Here is a 22111-nt window from a genome sequence, read left to right as displayed (position 1 = left end):
TTATGTTCAGGTGCTGGAGCTACAAAGTTGAATAATTACAGTCCCTACCCTCCAAAAGCTCACATTCAGATTTTTCCTATCATCACCGATAACAGACCACTCCAACTCATGGCCCAACTACAGTAAGTCAATCCAAAATCCTCCCAAACCAGGAGCTAGCTGATAAAGAAAATAACTGACACACAAAGATTTTCTTTACACAAATCCAAGCGATTAAGTTGAACAATTTTATTCCTCTCTAATACTCTTCTAGGTGTTGAGGTAGAGTACCTTGCAAAATTACTTTTAAAGGACAGGGATTTTACCTCCCAAGTGACCCATTTTTACTTTTAAAAGTATTTAACTATAGCTGTTTATAACAGACTGTTATAAAGTAAATGCTCGCACTAAATCAAATGATGATCTAGCAGGGTTGCCTCACCTAAGGCATGAGAGTCATGGAAAACTGCGGTTTTAGAAACTGCCTTTGGAAAGAGCATAGCTTTTATACATTCAGCTTCCGAGGACATAGTTAAGGTTTTGCCTGAGCTTCAAGAAAAAAATGGAACATGAGATCTTTGGCTGCAGTCATTCTGGTGCTCCATCTGGGAGCTCATGTAAACTTTAGAGTGAACTTCACTTTAGAAAAATACTAAAAATCAAAAACCAGAAAACCCTACAGAGTAGTTGCCACAGCCCAAGGCTGCAAACCTAGCTCTAGGGCTGGACCACATGGGCTCTGTAACACGGTGCTGGGTCGGCCCCTGGGACTGGTATGCAGCTCTAGGGCTGGCTGTCCTTGACTCATTGCAGTGAGCCTGGCCATGTCTGGGAGCTTTCTGTGTCTTTGTTTCACAATGGTCCGACTTGGGCAAAGATGGGGAAATATTCTTTTTGCTAAGAGACAATGCTTTAGTGTTCAGGCAGATATGTTTCTATTGTAGTTTTTATTCAGCATGTTTCTTATTTGACACAGTTTTTTTTTGTACTAGTATCTGTCTCTGTCTCTATGTGTATATCTGTATGTATACTGATAAAAATTAGTACATATATACTGATATCACTACATGTATACTGGTATGTATCAGTACATATATATATATATATACACACACGCATCAGTACATAAAAAATAGATATAAATTTTTTTTTTTTTTGGCAGTACGTGGGCCTCTCACTGTTGTGGCCTCTCCTGCCGTGGAGCACAGGCTCCGGACGTGCAGGCTCAGCGGCCATGGCTCACGGGGCCCAGCAGCTCCGCGGCACGTGGGATCTTCCCGGACCGAGGCATGAACCCGTGTCCCCTGCATCGGCAGGCGGACTCTCAACCACTGTGCCACCAGGGAAGCCCTGGCTCTATTTGTTTTGTGATCAATAATGAGGTATGTGTTCACTAGTCCGGAGTCATGTGCAATATTCATTTCTGCACAATGCAAAAGAAACCAGAGCACTAAAATGCATGTCATATGCATGGTGTTGGGCTTTTACTCTCTAAATTATTTGGATTGCTTATTAGGAAACAGCTAAATATTGCCAAATGAAACCTTAGCTTTTAAAATTTGTTTTAATTACACTGTTACTGTCTAAAATGATAGCCTAAAACCCTGAGTGGAAAGCAAAACCGAAGAGATGAACATCTGAAATGGAAACACTATGTGAACAGACTCTATGGCTGTGTCATTGCTGCTTCTCAGCCATTTATCTGTCCTCTTGCGGATGCTGATGTGAAATTGCTATGAGACTCAGCTTATCCTCCTCCATGTTCACAAATCCATTATAGTGATCGCTGAATCTTCCATTGCTTTGTGACTCTCTCCCCTCCCTTATAAGCATAAACGATTGTGAAATATATCCAGGGGGACCTGCAAGGGACTGATTTCAAATTCTATTTCCTGGTTTTAGGTTATCGTAAGCCTATGAACCCTGACGTCAGTTCAGAAATGTGGCCAACCTACAGGAGTGCAGTTATAATTCTCTTCAGCTTATAAAGGTGTAGCAATTTTAATTCTATCCCAAAGATTTTCTCATTACACAGAATGCATTCATGTACAATCAGCACCCAGGACACAGAGTGCCTGATCTCCCGCTTGAGTAGCAGTATTTCCAGCAAAGCAAAACTTTTCAACCAATGGGCTTTCTGAGACCTTACCAAACCACACTCCATCCCCTCCCCTCTCCCCTTACCTCTTCAGTGGTGCTGGAGAAGGGTTGAGTAGTCCAGGGAACCCAAGATGTAGTTCCAGCCATCTGCAGATTGGGGTGCTGCCTCTGGCTGCTGTTTTGGCTGTAGTTTTCTGTAGTACTTCTGGTGAAGGTCTCTGTGGTATTACTAATAAGGTGTCCCAGGCTATATGGAAGTGCATTAAAAGTAGTGGGGATTTGGGGAGGAGTTGTGTTTCTAGTACTCCTTACTGAGACTTCTGCTCCCAGGCCAGCTGAGGTAAAGAAAGGACAGTTGCTAAAATTACCCTCATGTTTTAGGGATTCTTCACATAAAAGCAACTTTACTTAGAAAAAGACCGCTTTAACAATGGGCATGTAGATAAGCTTCAGTTATACGAAAAATAGAAGATACTTTGAGTATGACCATACTCATTTGCCCTGTCCATTTCACCCGTCTATCAATTTTATCCATCTGTCAATTTTACAGGGTGCAGGGAGAGTTGTGGAAACTGTGCTATCAGGGCTATAACTGTGCTATAAGCATACAAAGAGGCTCAAAATGGAAACGGTATTTTTTAACATTTAGCAAGATGTAAATATCAGCTGTTCTCTTAAATGTAAATAAAATAATCATTACCATTAAGCATCTTTTCCTTGAGATGTGGAGGGTTGTGCAGAGTACCCTGTGTAGAGTGTTGCCAAATTTTAGCAAATAAAAATATGTGATGCCTAGTTAAATTAGAATTTCACATGAATAACCAATAATTCAGTATATTTAATAACCTCCCCAATATACAACATTACATTATATTATATTGTATATTAGGAATATGCTTATGCAAAAAAATTGTCATTTATCTGAAATTCAAATGTAACTGAATGTTGTATATTTTATCTGGCAACCCTACCTGCACATCTACCAGATCTAGGCTTTGATAAATGTTTAGACATTCTCCCTAGTTTCTGTTTGTTTTTATCTTCTTGAATCCTGTGCCACTATCACTTCCATTGTGCCTGGCAGACCAGATTCATTTATCCCTGGGGTGTCTTCTACAGGACAAACCCAACTGTACTATTAGCAATATGCCTTTACAACAAATTCCAAGAAGCAGTCTTAATTCTGCAGTCTTAATTGAGTTAGGTGTTAGAATGTCCTTTTACATAGATATTGATCTATTGTTGGGGTGTAAACATTTCTGTATGTGGAGATTAGTATTTTGGTCATTTTGAGCTTTGGCCAATGCCAATCCCCTGAGTTGACAGGGGATTTCAATTTTAGCTGTGACAATTTTAGCTCTCAGACCCTCAAAAAAAAAAAAAAGATTTAATGATGAGGTGAGGACAGAGACAAGCTTCCAAATACCTAGCATGTAATTATATGTCTTAGCATGTCAACCTATGATTACTCTTCTTCACTAAGGAGCAGTTGGTAAGTTCTCATCCTCAGAACTATTTTTTTTTTTAGTCAGCTTACAGAATTAATTCAATGGATGAAACAAGATTTCCCCCAAATTCAGTAAATGATCAAAACACTCTTGAAATTTCTTCTGCAAATAACATAGCTTATCGCCATTGCGTGTAGCTTTGGAATATCTTGTGGAAAAATTTTTACTCTTCTGTAATTGTCTTTAATTAACCTTCTAAATGTATTTTTAAAACCCTCCAAACCAAACAAGTCCATTTTCCATTTTAGGCCACCACTTTTTTTCCAAAGAAAGGACCTACAGAATATTCAGGTCCGGTACCCCTTCACTTTGTGCCTATGTTTTTAACTTGTGCTATTTAAGAAGCAGGAAGGAAACTTTAGTCTTAACATTCGATTTCCAAATTTCATGAATTTCAAAGCAGTGATCTGCAAACTTTGCTAGGCATCACATCACCTTTGGGGCTTGTTAGACAACTGAAGCCTAACTGCCCTACCACCCTCCACCCTCGAAATTGTGATTTAGTAGATCTGGTGTGGGAACCAGCGCCTGCATTTCTAATAAGTTTCTCAGGTGTAATATACATCCAAGTATATAATTTTATCCATATATACAATAAGAGGCAAAGCTGAATTCTAATCATTTCTTATGTGGACATTGAAGGATTATAAAGTAGATGAGAGGAAAGAAAATCCATCATAGAAATATATAAGGTGATGAAAATAAGTTCATCTTTCCATTGCCTGAACTCTTTGTTGAAATGGGTGCTATGAAATTATACTAAAAATAGTAGATCTTTGGATGTTTTGGGTTCTATAATTCTTCTGATGTTCTTTGAAAAGGTATATACGTTTTACAGTTCATGAAAGAACAAGATATATTTTGACAAATGCAAGGAAAAGTTCTTACACAATGGAACAATATGTTGAAGCTATTTTTAAAAAGCTTTATTGTACCATTGCCACTACATTGTTTCCACATTATACACAATTCCTCTTAGAACACAATTCAAAATAAGGCAGACCATCCTGGGTCCAATCTCAGAAGTTTTAGCACTTAATGTGTGAAAAATAAAGTTTAGCACTGATAGCTCACCTATAAGATGATTTGCAATGACTGCATCATATCAATCCCATATTTCAAATACATTTCTTAAAAAAGCAATATGTATTTTAGTTTATTAATTCATCTATGATTGCCTCAGAAAAAATCAATAATAGAAATGGAATTTTTGTATGATGATAATAAAGACAAAACACAATTTGTTAGTTTCCCTCTTTTAAATGATACAAAAAATTTTTGAGCATATTGAAAGAAATAACTTGAATAAAGCTCATTTTGGAGATAGAACATTTTAACTATATTGATACTTTCCATTCTGTAGGAAGACACCAAATGTAATGTGCCCTTTAAAAGTGGGAAAATAATCTGGAAAAGAGTTAGCAAATGAAACAGAAGATACCTTAGAAAAATGATGATTTGTGTATATATATCTATACATAAATATTTACATTTAATATATAAAATATTTTAAACAAGATTGGGATAGAATAAAGATAAAGTGAAAGGTCTGGGAATTATAATAGTCTAAATAATTATTAGAAATGGTAAAATGAATAATTAACATTTCAGAAAATGTAGCCAATGAAATAAAGGATACATTAAAAAATACACATGCCTAAAATTTGAAAAGGTGAGTAAGGAAGTGAAAAGTTGTTGAAAAGAGTACCAAAGATGGAGAATTTACAAACAACGGGAGACACAACAAATGAGAAGGCATACATAATCAGAGGTTAAATTTTTTTTTTACAGACCTTAAAAAAGTTGCAAGATTAGAAAAAAGTAAAATTAATAAATGGAAATTGATACCAGGACATAGCATAGTAAAACATCAAAGCATAGCATAGTAAAAAAATTAGGTTAAAAAAAATAAATGAAAGCTTAGCCAATCAAAGAAATACTTTTCAAAAGCCAATTACTACTCAACTACTGTACTATGGGTTGCCTTATGAAGATGTGCCTGGTTTATCCTAATGCCCCATGTTTTCTTTTGGGAAGGTACAAACACATACATTGGAAAAGGATAAGATGGTGGGGTAGAAGGATGGAGGGGGAAGAATGGCTTAAAAGTTCATGGCTACCAGGCTGTGGGAGAGACATGCTGAGCCAGAGGCTACTTAAACAGGGTCAGGGCAAGGGCAGATGGAAAGTGGGTGAATAACTTGGTGTGTCCAGGGCTGGCTCATCCATTAGGCACATTGGAACATTGCCTAGGGCCCATGATTTTAGGGCCCATGAAATGATTTAATTTCTTTGAAAATAATTTTTCATAAAGAACTTTCACGGTCAAAGAAAATGTTAAAAATTTTTTTCACATATCATGAAAGAATGAGAATGTTAGGACACATGATAATCTATTAACTTATTTTATTTTTCCCAGTGGAGAAAGGGACCCATAAAGATATAAGAGCACATATGAAAGTCATTTGTGGCCCTGGTTACAGGGCCCTGATAAGTTCATTGATGTGTCACAGGTTGAAAATCGTTGGGGGACTCTGGATACTGTGTTAGGTATTTTTTAATGATCGTATAAAGCATGTATTAATAATCATGACCAGATGATTTTCAATGATCATGTAAATAAATGGTTAATTGCAAGACCCATGTTGTTATAATGATGCTAGGAGAAAAACTCTAAAATGGCTGTGACAGCCAATTTGGTCAAAGTAGAGTCTGTATATACAAAAGACACTTTCGGTTTCGCTTTGTTCATTTCCCATCAAGCTCCCTGTATTTACAAGCACTCCAACAATCCCTAAAGGAAATAAGTTACTAAAACCCTGTCTCCCAAGGGCATACATGATTGTTTACCTATTACAATGCTTATTCCCTCACCTGTATGAATACAATTAAACAATTACTTTAATCAACAGGTATATCAAGCCAGCCAACAGTATGATTTACTTCAGCAGTGAAATCTCTTTTAACAATTTTACTAACTCAGCTATATCAGGGATATTGAAAATATGTCTGCAAAAATTTGCCTGTCTTCAGATAAATATGAGAGCTGAATGAATGAATCTGTAGTAGATGCTGAATAAATGTTGACTGGTTGGCTGACATATACAATGTTTCTCTTCATACAATATGAAACATCTTAGTGAAAGTAACAATTTTAGACAACCATCCAGGTGTTTATACTTGTAGGGAGACTTGACATTCCTTGGAATAGGTATCCAAAGGCTAGACGGAATTTTGTACTCTTCATCCAGAAGACCTAGAACTACATGAGCATAGTCTACCTGCCAATAGATCTGTGCTGGTGCTGTGGAAACTTTTCAAGTTTAGAATGCTTTTATTTCCCTCTCCTAAGGATTATTTGCTTAGATATGCTTGCAGATCAGTAATATCCTTTGAGTAGATTTCTCTGTTACCCATATAAAAGAGGGGGCCAATGAATGAGTTATTTTCCAGATCATGTAGGTCCATAAAACTTCAATGATTCGGCCACTGTAACCTTTGTTGTCTGCTTGTGGTGTCAAGACTATTTCCGGTTGGAATAGATGCAACTGTAACTTTTGATTTAAAAATTCTTCTTAACTTGGGAAGAAGAGAAAAGCAACAGTCATGACTTCAATAGTGGCATAAAGTAGTCCTTAGCTTTCCTTTATTGTTTCCAATAATTCTGATATTCAGCACCTTTTAGAAACGGAAACATTTACTAATTTAGACAGCATTTATTGACCAAGGGAACCAAGATTACCTTTAAAGGAGATGAAGATTTCTAAGTTATGATCCCTGTTAACAGGTTTATAGCACAGTAATTTAGTTTTTCTAACTCTTTTCCTTTTGCATCTCCTGTATATACAAAAGACTTGGTCATGGAAAAATGATCTTTTCAATTGAATTTCTAGTGAACTTTCCTAGAACCCCCCAAACTGTAGACCAATATAATTTTCGCTTTAGCTTATAAGGTTTTTGCTATGCAGAAAGCCCTTTACTTAGGAGTGCTATGTTTTAAGAGCTTGTAAATTAGAGATTTGAGCCTCAGAATGCATTTTTACTACTAAAGTAATAATAATCCTTAAAAAAGTCAAATGTGTGATTATTTAAAATTGCTATACTGTTGAACAAAACACAATTTGGTTTTTCCTTATTGCATTATTGACCACTGCCTTGTGTGAATTTATAGAGACTGAGAAATTATACACAAAATATTTCTAAAAGTCATACTCTTAATACAGTGACTCTAAGGATGTAGCTATACAATATAACACTAAAATATAGGGAGGAAAAATTAGAATCTGTCAATCACTTGTTTTATTGACACCTTGCTAAAGGTAAGATGGTTTCCAGATAACTGGATATCTGGCAACTGATTGACAAAAGAATATATGTGGAGAATGAAATTTTGTAATTTTTAGCCAGATGTGTTGGCATTTTGGAGGCAATGCTTTTTATTATTACTCTTACTATTCAGAATAATAGCTATAAGCCTCTAATTTTTAAAAAATTGATCTTAAAAGTTTGATTTTTTTATAAAAGAGTCTGTCTACCAGGTACACTTTTTTTTTTTTTTGTCCAGAATGAAGATGTGTAGTATATTCTTTAAGGGTAAACTTGAAATTCAGAGGGAATGGCAAAAATCTCAATCCATCTTTTCTTTAATTTGGTATTCTACTATGTACTGGTGATCCTGGTTCTACCCAATCTATATATTCTTTTTAATTAGATTCCCATGAATTAGGTCCCATTAAATTCTATTTGTCCATTAAAAGCTTGTTTTAAGGGGTTTTATTTATTTTTTAAGTCTTTATTGAATTTGTTACAATATTGCTTCTGTTTTATGTTTTGGTTTTTTGGCTGCAAGGCATGTGGGATCTTAGCTCCCCAACCAGGGATCGAACCTGCACCCCCTCCATTGGAAGGCAAAGTGTCAACCACTGGACCACCAGGGAAGTCCCAAGGGGTTTTAAAGAAATATAAATTATATGAAAAATTTTAAATACAGGTCAATTTTACATTCTTCTCCTAATAAAAAATCATTGCAGTAGCGCTGATTATTTGAGGAAATCTGACCCTACCTAGTATAGGTCTTTCTCTCAAAAACCTTCACCTTAACTTTTGAATTGAATTTTAACCCACTTTGGAAGCCTATTCAATTCACCCTCCCTGTATAGAGGGACTCGAGTAAAGGAGAGGTAGAAGAAGAAAAAAGGTGTCTTATTGAGAATGAAGCATAGCTAAATTATGACAAAATCCAGTGGGCACTCAAAGGATTGTTTAAAAAATATCCAATTTAAGAATTATCTTTTAAATGAAAAAAAAAAACCCCCCACAGTTGCTTAATGTGACACACTGGCAAGAATATATATTGGAGGGAGGGGTATTTTTTTTTTTCCTACTTACACTCTATTGTAATTAATTATTTACCTATTTGCCTTCCCCATTATCCTAAGAAGCAAGACATATTTAGTGATTCTCAACTTTGGCTGCACATTAGAATCACCTTGGAAGCATTTAAAAATTATAATGCCTGAGTTAATGGCCTAGAGGACGAAGCCTGGATATTAATACTATTTCAAAGGTCCCATTGGGATTCTGATGTGAAGCTTGGGTTGAGAATCACTGGTGTAGAGTACTTCAGTTACTAGCATGAGCTCTGGCACCTAGTAGGTAATAGAGAAATATTACTTAGATACTTGAATGGCATCATGAATGTTTCCTCTGTGAAACAAATATGAAATGTATGGTTCAGATTTTGACCTTCACAGGTATGCTTTTACTGAAGAACCTAATTTAAAAAATCACATCCTATGGATTAACAACATGCATATTTGTACTGCTTAAGAGTATAGTATTTAGTTATCAACTCTTTAAGAAAGGACATTTGGAATCATTCATCACAAACATCTGCATGCAATTTAATTTTTCACAATGGACTCTCTAGAAAATCAGTGAGTGTTCATGCTATGGGTCAACCAATATTCTGTGTGGATTGAGAAGAAAAATGTGTCTGTTAGCTTATAACCATGTTAAGGCAAAAGTATACATTGTACATATGCATATTCAAATATAAGATTTTTTTAAACTAGAATCATGCAAATTTTAGCTCTGCTTTTTCTAGAAGTCCATTTTTTTTCCAACACACATTATCAGGCATTTTTGGATATGGAATGTTCAGTGGTTAACTGTAACTGATATATTGTATCTACTTTACTTTTGAAGTGAAGTCCATCACTGGGCATGTTTTATATGAAGGTCAAAGGAGATAGTTTTTCCATGAATTATCCTCTATCTTAAATAACCCATATTTTTTCCATGAATTATCTTCTACCTTAAATAACCCATATCTACTGAATCCATATGTGCTTTTAAAAAGTTCTAATGAAAGAATATTCTTCTAAATAAGGTTTGATTAGGATTTGGGGAGGAATCTCACTTCTTGTGAGAAGAACTGAAATATTTACAATGTTTCTGTGTTGTTTAGGACAGGCCTAGTTAGATGAACTACAGGAAAGGAATTGTATGAACTGGTGCTATATGCTGTATACTCTCTGATAAAGTTGAATTTTCTAATTAACTTTTACATGTTTTTTATCTTACTCTCATCAGAAATTTTATAAGAACAGGGACTCTTCTTGTATTGTAGAAGAGCCCATGCATTTAATTGGTACCTAATTAGATGTTTGTCTAATTTTTGAAGTGAATGAATGACAGATAACTGTTCAAAGATCAGTGTGGTGAAAAAAACTCATATAAGCCTCAAAAATCAACACCTAATAAAAAGATTTAAAGGTACAGTGGATGTTGATCCCCAGATGAGGTGAATCAAAATTATTTGGGGAACTTTTAAAAAAATATCAAGTATCATGCCCAAATATAGATTTCTTGGAATCAAATCTTGGAGATGATCACAGAGGAAGAAATGATGGCAATGATTCCCTCTACTCTGTCTCCCCACCAGATGATTCTGGATGTAGCCAATTGGGCAAGAGTCTGTGTAAGCATTTGGGAAGTACTATAAAATGGAACATGTACTGGTTGAAGAATCAAGAAACTTGGGTTCTAATCATACCTCTGCCACTTAATTATCTGGGACAAATCCCTTAACCTTGACAAATTTTAATCTTAATGAACGGCTTCATTTCTACAGAATTCCTCCAGTGACTTATACCTAATATGTAATAATTCTTTTATCCTTCATGACTTCCTAAAGCAAACCTCTAATAGAGGAGTAAATAAGCAATAAGATGATTCAATAAAATAGAAAATTAAGCCGTATCCACAAATAAAAATTCCTAGTCTAGGACTGAACTGTATGTTGTACCAAAAATGTATGCACGTGTATACAAGTTTTTGTATGTGTCCATCAGCTAGGTTATATCCATCAATGATCAACAAATTAGAAAACTCTGTGGCTGCACATTGGTTCTTACCATTTCAAAATATGTTATCTCCAAAAAATATCTACCATTAAACATTAGTACAAGAGATTGTCAAAAGCATAATTTATTATCTTCCCAGTCTTAGCAAGCACCATTATGATGTTGTAATAGTTCCTCATAATCAGAGAATAGAAGTGTCTAAATCAGCAAAAATATTAATTTCCTGATCATTGGTTTTAGTCATTGCATATACATATGTACATAGAGCTACATACCCACATTTAGTAGTACTTAACCAAAGTGCTTAATGTCTGGAACAAAAGAGAAGCTCGAGAAATATTTGTTGAATTAACAAAAGAAGCAAGGAAAAAAGGAAGGAAGAATGAGAGATAGACAGAAAAAGCTGAGCTTATTTTAATGAAGATAATGAAGTTTTCCAAGTCAGTGGGTACCACGTGATCCATTTCCATTAGCTTATGAATCTTCCATAGGAATTTTGTTGGGGCATGTGGACTTCCCTTGAATGTGAAAAAACAAGACATTTAGCAGAAAAACTTTCAGAATCGATTCTGAAAGGAAGAGCTCACCTTTTTTAGAGCAGAGGCTTTCATTGACTGGTTTTCCCTCTTCGTTGACATCTATTTTCATCCAGCTGTGGAGGTACTTCCTGCCCTTCTTGACCACTACCCTGAAGCCTTGTTTCTTGAGAAAGAGAGAGGCATTTTTCACCTCAAGGAACCCTTCCGTCTCATAGCAAGTCCATCGAGGTGCCCGGGAGCAGGGGGCAAAGATGGCGGATCGGGAAGGGCCACCAGAAGAATCAGAGATGCCCAGGCACAGAGCAGATTTAACATGAAGGAGCTTTCCATCCTCAGTCCACATCCACTGCTGGTTCTGGCTGGTCCCATTGCACAAGTCCATGACCACTCTCTCATTTTTGAAAAGGCACTGTTGTTTCTGGACATGGACAATCTGAAACCCCTCTGGAAGATGAGAAGCTCATCAAGTACTACGTAGCAAATCATAAGGCCCACCAGGAAACAAAAACAACCCACCCGCAAATCAGCCAGGTCAAAATACGGGGTTTACTTATCTTTTGCAATTGCTATCATTTCAAGTGACTATTCCCAGATTCAACACGTGTGATTTAAAATCCCAAAGCAGACAATGTCAAAATGTCACACTTAGCTCCCTTTCTTTTCCTTTCACATGGCTTAGGGAAGAAAATACACCCCCATTGAAATAATGAAAGGAAGCTTGGAAAAGAAACAAAACCATCCAAAGAGTATGGTGCGATATTTTAGCCCAAATAATTAAATATGTTAAAGTTATAAAAAACCCAGTTCCTGTTTTAACCATTTCACTCCTTCCACCTCACCTCCATCCCCCACTCTAAAAAAGCAACCCTTTTTCCAAACCTTAAATTACTATTGCAATAAGTGTTAGTATACAAATGGACTAGTTTGAACATAATTTTTAAAAATTGGATATATTTATCCACAAATAAAATTTCTCATTCCTCTTAGCACACCCTCCTAGCTAATAGCAACCAAATGAAAGTATTAATTATCACAAACTCATTTTTTTATAATCCTAGGGAGAAGCATTTCTCTATTTTGTGACAGTATCTACAGTCTTCCTTCAAATGCTAATAGATTAAAAAAATCACCTCTTCTCCATGTAAGGAAACTAAATACCCAATTGTTAAACATCAGGATTAAAAAACGAGATATTCAGGCTCAAAAACCATTTTCAAGGTGCTTTTACTTAATTTTCTCAGCTCGCCCATGAAAATATTCAGACGTTCCAAATAACAACTTCCAAATAAAACACACCACAGTTCCCCAACCCCCTTTAAATCATATTTCTTATATTTTCTTTCTTTAACACAAAGGAAACAAAACTAGAGCCTGACAGGGAAAAAGCATGGAGATGCCACAGACTGTTACATAATGATACATTCTTCCCCCCTCAGGGTTGCTGTAAGGATGCCATTTCAGGAGCTGCCTGAGGCATTTGGAAGACACAAGAGAAGGCCATTTATTTTCTTTTGGAGAGAAATCTCAACTGTGTGGGCATGGCAGGCTCCTTTTATTCCCCCTCCTCATTGTCTTTGGCTAAACTGCCATGGAGACCCGGCTCCATTTCCGCCTTGTTTCAGACACTTTTCAAAGGACAGAGACTCCACTGCAGGCTGTTGGAGAAATGCCTCAGGAAACTGAGGCAGACCCACTCACCTGAGTTCCCGAAGATGAAGCAGGTAAGAATCGCCACGTAAAATTCAGCCTCCATTTTCCACTTAACGACTGTTCATGCTTCGCTTGGAGGAAAAAAAAAATCTCCCAGATAAGAGAAGCAAAGACTAGGAAGGAAATGTGCCTTCATGGTGGGGGGAAAAGTCAGTGACGAGCACTTCCTCCTATTGAATTGTTTGGGGGAAGTTTTACACCAGTTGTCCTTTTCTGTTTCCTTAGAAAGAAGGGATTATGATCGCCTCTCTTTTTTTATGTAGAAAATATTCCAGCCTTCAGGAGCAGAATAAAACTTGTAAATTTTCTTCTACCATCCCTGTGGCACATGACTACTTAAGCTCAAGAAGGAAGAAAGGAATTGTAATCTTAGGTAACTGAATGTTCCTACATTACATCTCTTCAGGTGATGTGATTCTGCTGAACAAACAGAAATCGTGTAATTTATGAGAGTCCGCGACAAGTGATACAAAGACATAAACATGTACTGTTTGTATAGTGATAGCTGGGAGCCTATCGAGGAAAACCACATAATGATAGCACTTCTAGATCATTATCTCTCAAGTGTTGACAATACTACAGTTTGAAATAGCCATCTCCACTGGGGAGAGGCAGACTAAAATTAAACCCATCCCACTATCGACTTCAGGCTTTCCCCAAAAGATAATGGTCTCTCTTCAAATAGGAAAAAGAAGTCCATGCCTTACTCAACATTTAGTATTAAGAGTAGTTTATTGGCAGTAGGAAACAAAGTCAACATTAAATGCATTAGCTGCATTAAAAATTCATGTTTGAGCAGAACATCTAGTGTTTGCTGAGTGTAGTTTTTTTTTTTTTTTAAGCTTTATTTGTCTCTTGAGGATTAAATCCTTTCAGAGATTTAAGGATATCCATGGCAGCATCCTTTTAAAGAACCTCTGGAAATGAGACAGGTTACATCATTCCCAAAGGCATCTGCCTTTTGCTGGGAGAGAGATTTCAGGTAGACAGCATATTCAAAAATTCTTTCTTAGTAAAAGAGAGACAAGTATTTAAAATTCTTAACACATCATAGTTGCTACAAATTTGTTTTTCCCTTTGAAAGTAAAATGACTCACAATGTAGAAATACAGTGGGTAGAATTCTGGAGCAGAAACCACCTCTATGCCCAATAGTAGAGAGTAAATACATATACACCCAATGACAATCATTGTGCTCTGTAATTGATTGGTACGAGGTACTGATGAATACACATTTAATAGATAATATTTTCAAGACACATTTCCATATAAAATAGTTACTGCTTCTGATTTTTTTTTTCAAAAACAAGGACTTATTTGTTAAAAATCCATTTTCAATCACAACTTTAGCGGCAAGATTCTGGTAACTGAGAAAGGAATTAGCACTTAAAACAGGAACAGTTTAACAGCTGACAGTCCATTCACAAGACAGAGTTTTTGCAAACATAAAAGCATCTAAACACACAATAATAATTTCTTCAGCAGCTCTTCAAGTCGTCATCTGATGACATAAATTTCATACATATATTCTGTGTGGCAGATAGTCAATACAGACAAAACAAAATCCTCCTTAGCTGTGTGAGAAATCAATCATACCTCCATCAGCAAAGGACCTTCAAAATAATTTCGGGGATGCTTACAAATGCATTCATATACACAAGAGGCTGGCAATCTTGAATATGTTGCCATCTTCCACAATCCATGCCCCAGCTTGGCTTCACATCTTCTCTTTGCTTCCACTGCAGGAAGCTCCCTCCAGCAGCCTCAAGTGGGTAATTGACTAATCACCCCTAGAGAGCGATGGTCTGGTAAGTCTTCAGAGAATCACTGGACAGTTTCTGCCGCAAGTCTGCTCTCGTACAGGCACAGAGCGTGATGCACAAATTCATACTGCTCACTGGTTTGGACCATTCCACCCCTGCAAGGAAGAGATAATATAATAATTTATTGCTAACGTCCCACAGTCTCAAGTAACTCAGCGACCACACCCAAACGCAGGTGTTAGCCTAAAGACACACATAACAGGTGGCCTGGTGATTCTCTTGTTACCTCTCTTACCTACGTCCAGATGACCCAACTGGTAAATTTAATATGCTAATGTATATAAAGGGATTAACACAGTGCCTAGTACACAGTAGGCATTTGATTAATTTTACCAACATATTGTCACTGGAGAGGCAGTACAGCCTCATGGTTAAGTACTTGGACTTTGGAACCAGACTGAGTTCAAATCCCTCCTATCCCAAATCTTAGTTGTGTGATCTTGGCCAAGTTCCTTAAAACCCTTTGTGTCTCAGTTTCCTCCTCTGTTAAAGTGGGAGAATAACAGCACCTATTTCATAGGATTGTTTTGAGGGTTAAATAAATTCATGTATCTGGAGTGTTAGTATTACTTCTCGGGTGCCTTATCATTCATTTTATACAGATTTATGCACTTGGATTAAAATTGATTGATGTAGGTTTACTAAACAAAACTCAACTGTGAAATGTTGCTCTTTCTACGAGTAAAAAAACTACCTTGGAATGGTCTATCTGAGTATGTTATGTGGAAGCAACCTTTGGGGGTGGTGTGCCGAGTATCTAAACACAATAGCAGATACTATGTATAAAATAGACAACTAATGAGAACATACTGTATAGCATGGGGAACTCTACTTAATGCACTGTGGTGACCTAAATGGGAAGGAACTCCAAAAACGAGGGGATGTATGTATACGTATAGCTGATTCACTTTGCTGTACAGTAGAAACTAACACAACATTGTAAAACAGCTATATCCCAATAAAAATTAATGAAAAAAACCCACAATAGCAGGTGGGTCCTTATATGAGTTGGAAAGAGAATTGGTTCTTGCTTTTTTCCCTTTGTCATTTTCATTATCATCCCTAGATACCTTATGGTTTTTTTTTTTTTGCGGTACGTGGGCCTCTCACTGCCGTGGCCTCTCCGGTTGCAGGGCACAGGCTCCAGACGCGCAGGCTCAGCGGCCAGGGATCACGGGCCCAGCCGCTCCGCGGCATGTGGGATCTTCCCGGACCGGGGCACGAACCCGTGTCCCCTGCATCGGCAGGCGGACTCTAAACCACTGCGCCACCAGGGAAGCCCAATACCTTATGTTTCAGCTTAGTAGAAGGTATCTGACTTCATGAGAAGTAATGATGCTTCTCGTTATACTTTTATACATAAAATAGCTATATGGCATTTTGTTTTTTTGATAATGGTTCTTTTACGTGGCAAAGCTACTGATAGTTGTGTAAATGTTACATATTTTTTCTGCTCACTGAATAACTACATCCCTATTAGTAACTATTTGAAGTCTTATCATCTTCATAACTCTACAACCAATGCTACAACCAATTTTAAACTTATGTTTTAGCTAGTTCTTCCTAGTGGCTGTTGTTACCATTCAAAATAATTATTTTGAGGCCTTTGAGCTCTTCAACTTAAAAAACAAAATATACTGCCTCACTGTAGTGTGATTTCTAGTTAATGGTAATAACTAAAACTGGGCTTGTACCTATGTTTACTTGCCCACCTCTATAAACACAAGCTCACAAGATACTAAAGCAGTAAGATTTCACCCTTTTAAACTAAGCAGTGATATTAAGATAGTAACACTTCACCCTTCAAGACGACACTAAATTGGTCGACATAATGCCCAAATGATGTATTTGGCAAGAAATAAAAAGGTAAATATACGTTTTTTGGTGACTGCAACTTACTGGCAGAAATATTTCATCGGTCCTCTTCCCTAGAACTGCACATTTTGTTGTACTGAAGGCAACTTTCTGGCCAAAGTGTTCCTTGATCCTAAGTTGACAACAGGAATGGCCAACTGAGGATGTGGTGACTTTTCCTCTTCTTAGCTGATGACATCTGGGCACACCTAAAAACAGCAGGTGTCTGGAATATGCTGGCTTTGACTGTGAAGCTTGGGAGATCCAGCCACGGTAAATATTGAGGCGGCTCCAGGGAGCTGAGAGGTGCCTCCCTTCCTCTGGCATCCTCACAGCTCATTAGTCCCCCTCCTTGAGCTGCAGATGGTATGTGGAGCCTTATATGTGCTCCATCTCACGGACTCTGGTCTGTGAACTTCTTCCCACCATTTACTTCACACTGAGGCAAGATTTTCCCCTGATTGTATGTTCTGGTGAACACTGGTATTTACATGTCCAACGGGTGAATGAATGAAGGCACAGTCTAGGTTTTAATTACCATTTTACCCCAGATAGGTTAGCAGTGTATTTTAATGCTTGGAGGATACTTACTATGACATTCTGTTAACTAAGTCAATGTTGTTTCTGCCAGCGAAGTTGGAGAAGACGGGGAAATGAACTCATTAGTTGTAGGCTAGCAAAATTCCTGTGGGTCTCAAGGCTTAAGGAAGGTATAGGAAAAGTTAAGTTACTTCCCACTTGTTTTGAAAAATAAAAGGGAGAGCATTGACATCAGAGGGATCCTCTGAGATCATGTATTCCAACTGCCAACAAAATGTTGTCTTTCCAAAAGGGAGCAGTCTACATGGTAGATGGTCAGCTAGTTTCTGCTGGAGTGCTCAGGCTTTGCCAAGGTTGGCAGGGAAACTTCTGAAGACATCAGAACGAATCTGCCCCTCTCTAACTTTCACCCGCCCCATTGGTCCAACTGAAATAACCCCAAAAAACCTTAAGGTTCCTCTTATAGTCACACAATAGTCTCTAAATGCTGGAAAACAACCATCAAAGTCCCGTAATCTTTTCTTCTCTAGACTAAACATCCTGTGGTCACTCAATATTTCTATGCAGGCTGGTTTCCCTGTCACTCACCAATCTAGTCTCCCCTTTCTACAGGCTGTTTTTATCAAATATGACCTTCTTAGAGTGTTGTGTCTACTCCCAATGAGATCCAGTCAGTGGGAATATTTTCCCCCTTGAACTCCACGTTATAGACCAATGAGTTTGCATCTACAGGTGCCCTGGGTGGAAAGATCCCACAGTGCCTATCTAGTGCCTGGTGCTTTGCAAGCATTTTAGGATAGTAAGTGAAGCTTTGGGTTAATGAAAAAGTCCACAGGATTTTTTTGAATGTGAAAATTACAGCTCTCTTCCATCCTGTACTTATGCTACTGAGTTTTTTCAAACTAAATGCAGAACTTTTTGTTTATTCCTATTAACTTCAACTTGTTGGTTTCAGCACAAAGTTCTTATTTACTGATATTTACTGATATCACTATTTCTACCATTCAGTATATTAGCCTCTATTTCTCACCCCCAGATTGGTGTCTCCCAGATAGTTAACAAGCATGCCTTATGTTTTTTTATCGGTCATTTATAAGGTAGTAGAGAAAGACAGGGCTAAGATAGGGTCTTTATTATAAGTAATTTGATATCGTGTGATATACTGTCTAATCCCATTCCAAAATTATGTCTAACTAGGTTTTAGATCCTTTAAGAGCAGGCATGATGTTATAGTCTTTGCATATTTGCAAAAGTGAAAAGCACTTACTAGTCCTAAGTAAACACCTGTCAAGTAAGTTACCCAGGCCATGCTGTCTCACGTTATACGAAAACATATAAACTCCAGACTAAAAGAAGGCAAGGGACATCCCAGAATGCATTAACTGGAGGCTGACTCAAAATCAGGAACTCATTACACTCATCTTTTAAAATATTAAATTTCCAATTGAATATATTGGTATGTAGAATTCTCTGTTGATCTTTGTAAGAACTTGAATTCTAGGATTACCCTGCAGATTTTATTCTGTTATGGGACAAATACAGTCTTCTTTAGGCTGGCCAGAGTGAAAAATACTCAAGAAGCTAATATAGTGCCTATATACAAAATACATTTATGGAATAAATAAACAACGTAAGATTAATCATGAACCCACAAGAGAGCCCTGTACTGATTCAGCCTCCAGGAGACCTCTGACTTGGACTGCAGGTACCTTTCAGGTCAGACAGGGCTCCATGGACTTGCTGAGGCCTGGATCTGTAAGTTCCTAAGCAAGCTGGTCTTCGAAGGTAAGAAGCAGGGATGCTCTTTTTATTACTTTAAAAGGCATTATCCAACTCCCTTTTAAAGAGCAGGCACTAAATAGTCTTTGACCTCCAACAGATCATAGTTTAAACTTGACCAAAGTTAAGATTTTAAAAGATTTCCATGGTGATCAAGATGCTGCTTCAGTGGAGAAAAGTTGTCATCAGTCGGGCAGCACGCTGACATCACCACCATTACCTAGTACATTATATTAAAGCATTGTCTTCTCACTGGAGAATCCTCTTTGGGCACAAATCTTTTCCCAGGGGGTATAATGCATTAAGCTACAATATCTACTGCCAAACAGCAATCAGATTATCAAAAAAGGGTGAGGTCATATAAAAGCAGGGCAAGGCAACCCAGTTAGCTGTGAGAGTCACTGTGAGTTTGAAAAGGCACTTAGAATGCCAAAGCATCACGTTCATTACCAGTAGGGACCAAAGTGTGTTAAGAGGTTAAAAGGCACCATACACTGTTGTCAAGACAAATCCTGTCACCACCACTTACTAGCTGCTTTACCCTTATTACATAATCTTTGCAGTGCTGTTCTCTCATCTGCAACATGATGAGGTATTCAAAGAGTACCTGCCTCATAGCACTGTTGTGAACTATAAATGGAACAGTCCATTTAAACTGTTTATTAGCACATAGCTAAGCACGTGCAGGTACCATAGTGCTAACTGTTTTTATTACTATTACTCTTTGGTGCTACCTGGTCAAACAGGACTAGTTGGAAGGCTCTGGGATGAGTCCTCTGAGGACCTTGTAGAACTAAGAGCACACCTGGCAGAGGACAGCTCTGCCATATTGCTCAGGTTGGGCAAGCCAAGATGGAAAGATCCCAATATGTTTCTAAATATTAACCAGCCTAGAAGTCACCTACAGTGGAGGTAGATGACCTAGTGGCAAGAAGTGGACTTGGAGTCTGACAGAGTCAAGTTTGAATCCTTGCTTTTGAACCTATCAGCTATAGGATTTTGAACAAATCATTTGTTCCTCCCAGCTGGGTTTTCCTGACCTATAAAATGACATCAATGACAAACCTCATCAAGATTGTGAGGATTAAATGAGTCAGAGCCTATCAATGTCTAGCCAAAGGCTATTCACAGAATTCCCAGGAGCCCAGGGTTCTACAGTGGTGCCTGTAGTGGAGAAGGAGGGTGGGCCTTTAGGACTGGCTTCTAATCACAGTTTTGACCAGGGCAGCAGTTCTCCTTTTTACAGTTTTTCTTTTTCTTTCTCTCTTTCTTTCTTTCTTCCTTTCTTCCTTCCTTCTTTTCTTTTCTTTTCTTTTCTTTTCTTTCTTTCTTTCTTTCTTTCTTTCTTTCTTTCTTTCTTTCTTTCTTTCTTTCTTTCTTTCTTTCTTTCTTTCTTTCTTTCTTTCTTTCTTTCTTTCTTTCTTTCTTTCTCTTTTCTTCCTTCCTTCCTTCCTTCCTTTCCTTCTTTCTTTTATTAATTATTGTTAATGGTTTTCCATATTGGTGTTTTGTAGAAGATTTTGCCTTCCCAATGTTTTGTTTCCTGTTGTTCACTAAAAAAAAGTTTAAAAACCACTGGCCTGGCAAACGGTGTTTACCTAATAAAGTTTCACTTTTTGCAAGGTTTAAATGAGATAATCCATAAAATGCTTAGCACAGTGGCATTTAGAGTACTAAATAAATGCCACGTGTTCTATTTCTTATTCTGTTGGTAAATGCTTAGTTAACATAAGCCCTTAGGGTGATCATGCATCTGGTTTGCTTGGGACAGTCCTGATTTACTCCTGTAAATGGTGTAATTTTTTTTTTGCGGTACACGGGCCTCTCACTGTTGTGGCCTCTCTTGTTGCAGAGCACAGGCTCCGGACGCGCAGGCTCAGCGGCCATGGCTCACGGGCCCAGCCGCTCCGCGGCATGTGGGATCTTCCCGGACTGGGGCACGAACCCGTGTCCCCTGCATCGGCAGGCGGACTCTCAACCACTGCGCCACCAGGGAAGCCCAATGGTGTAATTATTAATAAAGCCCCATTTCACTCTCAGAAGTGCCTGGGTTTGGATGACATATTATTTGTTCACCCTAATTCTGCCCCATTTCATGCTTTGGAAGAAAGTCACTTCTTTTACTGCAGAAATGGTGTTGGGTGCAAGGCTCTGGTTTCTTTGTGGCCACAGAATACGAACGGTGTGTATGGCCAGGCCAGAGAGGATTCAGATATCCTGCCCTTCCAGAAATGCCAGATAGCACATGCCACCTTAGCCCCGGCGAACAAAAAGATCAGTGTCTTCTCGGACGCTCTGCAGAAAAGCACATAGCTTTGTCAGCTGAGGGTAAACTCAGGTTAGAAGAGAAAAAACTATATGTTTTTTCACCTTCGCTACTGGGAGGGTGTGTTGAAAAAACCCCCTCCAGATGCCCAGGAGAGAGATTTGGTTTTTAACATGTTAAAATTGTGACCTTTTGTGACTATTAACTCACACGTACAAAGAGCAACAAGCCTTTCCTGCTGCACCGCCCAGAGCGTATCCGGTCTAATCAGTAGACAGAAGAAATGCTGCAGCGGTGACTCACTTCTGGGCTAACAATGGAACTTACGCTCCTTGGCTTTTTATTATTTTTGAATCTGGAATTCTTTTGGTAAAGTTTGGTGCAGTAAATTTAGAACAAAAGTTGTGGATGTTAATGTGCCTCATGGGTCTGATAGCTTGGGCATGAGTCAAACAAGGCTAACGTCTGGGGCTGAACTTGGGGTGTCTCAGACAGACATCTTCCCTGTGTCTATATACCATGTCATTTCAAGGACGAAGAACTGAAACATTTTGATTGTTTCTGACCAGGTGTTTTGAATATAGATACTTTTTTCTACAAAGTATTTGTAGGGCATAAAAGCCAACACAAGTCAGATGATAATTCAA

At 37.8% G+C, this 22111-nt stretch overlaps 2 protein-coding genes across 7 annotated transcripts in view; both read right to left on the bottom strand.

Moving 5' to 3' along the window:
- The window catches only part of PTPRB (protein tyrosine phosphatase receptor type B), a 112807-nt gene extending 99502 nt beyond the window's left edge, over positions 1-13305 (bottom strand). For all 3 annotated transcript variants that reach the window (XR_009543373.1, XM_060165336.1, XM_060165337.1), the window contains exons 1-3: positions 13192-13305; positions 11542-11937; positions 2164-2414 (exon numbers count right to left, since the gene is read on the bottom strand). Coding sequence is in view for 2 of the 3 variants with exons in the window: in XM_060165336.1 (XP_060021319.1) it covers positions 2164-2414; positions 11542-11937; positions 13192-13246 (702 nt within the window). In the remaining variant the exon portion in view is untranslated. The remainder of the gene's footprint in view (positions 1-2163; positions 2415-11541; positions 11938-13191) is intronic.
- A 632-nt stretch (positions 13306-13937) lies between these two features.
- The window catches only part of PTPRR (protein tyrosine phosphatase receptor type R), a 255564-nt gene continuing 247390 nt past the window's right edge, over positions 13938-22111 (bottom strand). For 3 of the 4 annotated variants that reach the window (XM_060165339.1, XM_060165340.1, XM_060165341.1), the window contains one exon: positions 13938-15120. In XM_060165339.1, the coding sequence (XP_060021322.1) occupies positions 15027-15120 (94 nt within the window). In that variant the 3' untranslated portion in view covers positions 13938-15026. The remainder of the gene's footprint in view (positions 15121-22111) is intronic. The other variant, XR_009543374.1, reaches the window with a different exon arrangement.

This window comes from Lagenorhynchus albirostris, chromosome 11 (assembly GCF_949774975.1).
Source record: "Lagenorhynchus albirostris chromosome 11, mLagAlb1.1, whole genome shotgun sequence".
NCBI lineage: Eukaryota > Metazoa > Chordata > Mammalia > Artiodactyla > Delphinidae > Lagenorhynchus > Lagenorhynchus albirostris.
The sequence above is the reverse complement of the archived record's forward strand: the minus strand, read 5'-3'. Positions and strand labels throughout refer to the sequence as shown.